Source organism: Octodon degus, unplaced genomic scaffold (genome assembly GCF_000260255.1).
Source record: "Octodon degus isolate 3935 unplaced genomic scaffold, OctDeg1.0 scaffold00093, whole genome shotgun sequence".
Classification (NCBI taxonomy): Eukaryota; Metazoa; Chordata; class Mammalia; order Rodentia; family Octodontidae; genus Octodon; species Octodon degus.
Window position 1 is genome coordinate 2,503,068 of NW_004524669.1, and position 2,044 is coordinate 2,505,111.

The 2,044-nt window shown below is 36.3% G+C and overlaps 1 protein-coding gene across 1 annotated transcript in view; it reads right to left on the reverse strand.

The window, feature by feature from the left end:
- Fam186a (family with sequence similarity 186 member A) overlaps positions 1–2,044 on the reverse strand; it is a 72,018-nt gene that overhangs the window by 23,850 nt on the left and 46,124 nt on the right. Inside the window, exon 6 of the mRNA XM_012516131.2 lies at positions 61–253. Within this exon, the coding sequence (XP_012371585.1) occupies positions 61–253 (193 nt within the window). The remainder of the gene's footprint in view (positions 1–60; positions 254–2,044) is intronic.

Here is a 2,044-nt window from a genome sequence, read left to right on the forward strand (position 1 = left end):
GAGAGAGAGAGAGAGAGAGAGAGAGAGAGAGAGAGAGAGAGAGAGAGAGAAACAGGTTACCTGGCTAAATAAGTGCACCATTTTCTTCAGGCCTTGATTTCGTTTCTGCTCCAGATACTTTTGTTTTTCAGTCCATGCACCCATCACCCTTTTCTGATACTCATCCATTCTGCTCAGCATGATGTAGAGGCACTTGGTCTCATAACCCCTCCCAGTGTTTTGGATGGCTTTTAATCGCTTGATTATGTTGTTTCTTAAAAAAAAATTAACAAGAGTGATTCTGTTACGGTTACTGAGCCTGGCTTGGCAAACCTACCCTTCGGTTTTGCTGTTTGCATGTTACCCTATTAAGTAGAGAAGTAGGAGTGGAAAGTGTGTAGTGTTATCTAATGAGGCTTTATTCTAGTTCTCTTTATGAGTAAACTTCTAATAATCTACTCAATATGAACTCTTTACAGAATTTTAGTGTTACAATAGTGTTGCTTAATTATTATTTTATTAAAAATTCAAATATACTAATTTGTAATAGAAACTATCTTAGGGGACAAAATACCTAATTTTTAAAATACTGTTATGTGTAAGACCCATGGAATTATGAAGAAGACCATCCTTATCTTTGAAACATTTACAACCCACAGTAGATTAATAAATCTAGAAATATAAACATGTGGTATGAGTAAAAACAAAGCATGATTAGTTCTATTATGAATAATAAAGAAGGCTTTATTTAAAAAAAAGTCTTTATAGGAAGTTGTGGAACCAGATATATTTTGTTGTTGTTGCTATTTTGTTTTATTGGCACAGGGTCTGACTATGTAGTTTGGGCTGGCCTTGAACTCTCAATAATCCTCCTGCCTCAGCCTCCCCAGTGCTGGGATTACAAGTGTGCACCACCACGCCTGGCTTTTTTTTTTTTTGGAGATAGGGTCTTGCTATATAGTTGGTCCTGAACTCACTGTGTAGCCCAGGCTGGCCTTGCAAATAGTGATGAGGCCACTGGGTAGCCAGTTTAAAAAAAAAAAAAATGAGGCACATATCTCATAACAGCAAATCATAAATCACAGCCTTAACTGTAAGATGAAAACTAATAACCAAACTTTATTTTATTTTACTTTTTATTCATTTTAATAAAAAAAGATAAAATAGCAATGAAATAGTTTCAAAACAAGCTAGTAGGATAGTTACTATAATTAATTCATTGCATATTGTTGTCTTCATAGTAGTTATTCAGAGGACAAGATGCAGACACGATATTGTCATCTAAGCAATATTAGTACAAACATAACCAAACTTAAAAAAAGCACTAAAAGAAACCTAGAATTAATTAATTAAGACATGGTCACACTATGTAGTTTAGGCTGGTCCTGAACTCAGTGTCACACTGTTGAAGAGCAATGCCCCTCATTCTTTTTTTAAAAAATGTATTTAGTACATGGTCTACAGGGTCTCACTACACAGATCAGACTAGTAGTGACCCTCCTGTTTTCAGTCTCCTAAGCGCCGGAATTACAGGTGTGTGCACCACGCTCAGTCTCAGCATACCCCAGGGATAGGCCAGCACAGCACACCAGGGATCCAACCCTGGTCCCTGCATCTGCCTAAGCAGGTGCTTTAATCTGCTGAGCTATCTGGCCAGCCCCTGAACTCACTATCAAAACTAGCACAAGATATTACCAGACCTTTTCGCTCACTGCCAACATGATAGTTGAAATACAGCATATAACATTTCTTGTTTTATTTTGTATTTCTTTTATCATATATAGTATGATAACTACAGTAACCCAGGCTGGCCTCGAACTCACAAAGATCCCCCTGCCTCAGTCTCCTGGGTGAGATTATAGGCATTGGCTACCACACTTAGCTTAAGGAAGAATTATTAAAATGTGTCTCACAGAGGGACTTTCAATGCATTATTTAAAATATTGGTGTAATTAAAGATACACAAATCAAATTTTTCTACAAAGCAATGTTACAAAAAGAATCAAGACGTCAGAGAAATTTAGCAATTTATATCATACACAAGAGATTAATTTTCCAAATTTTA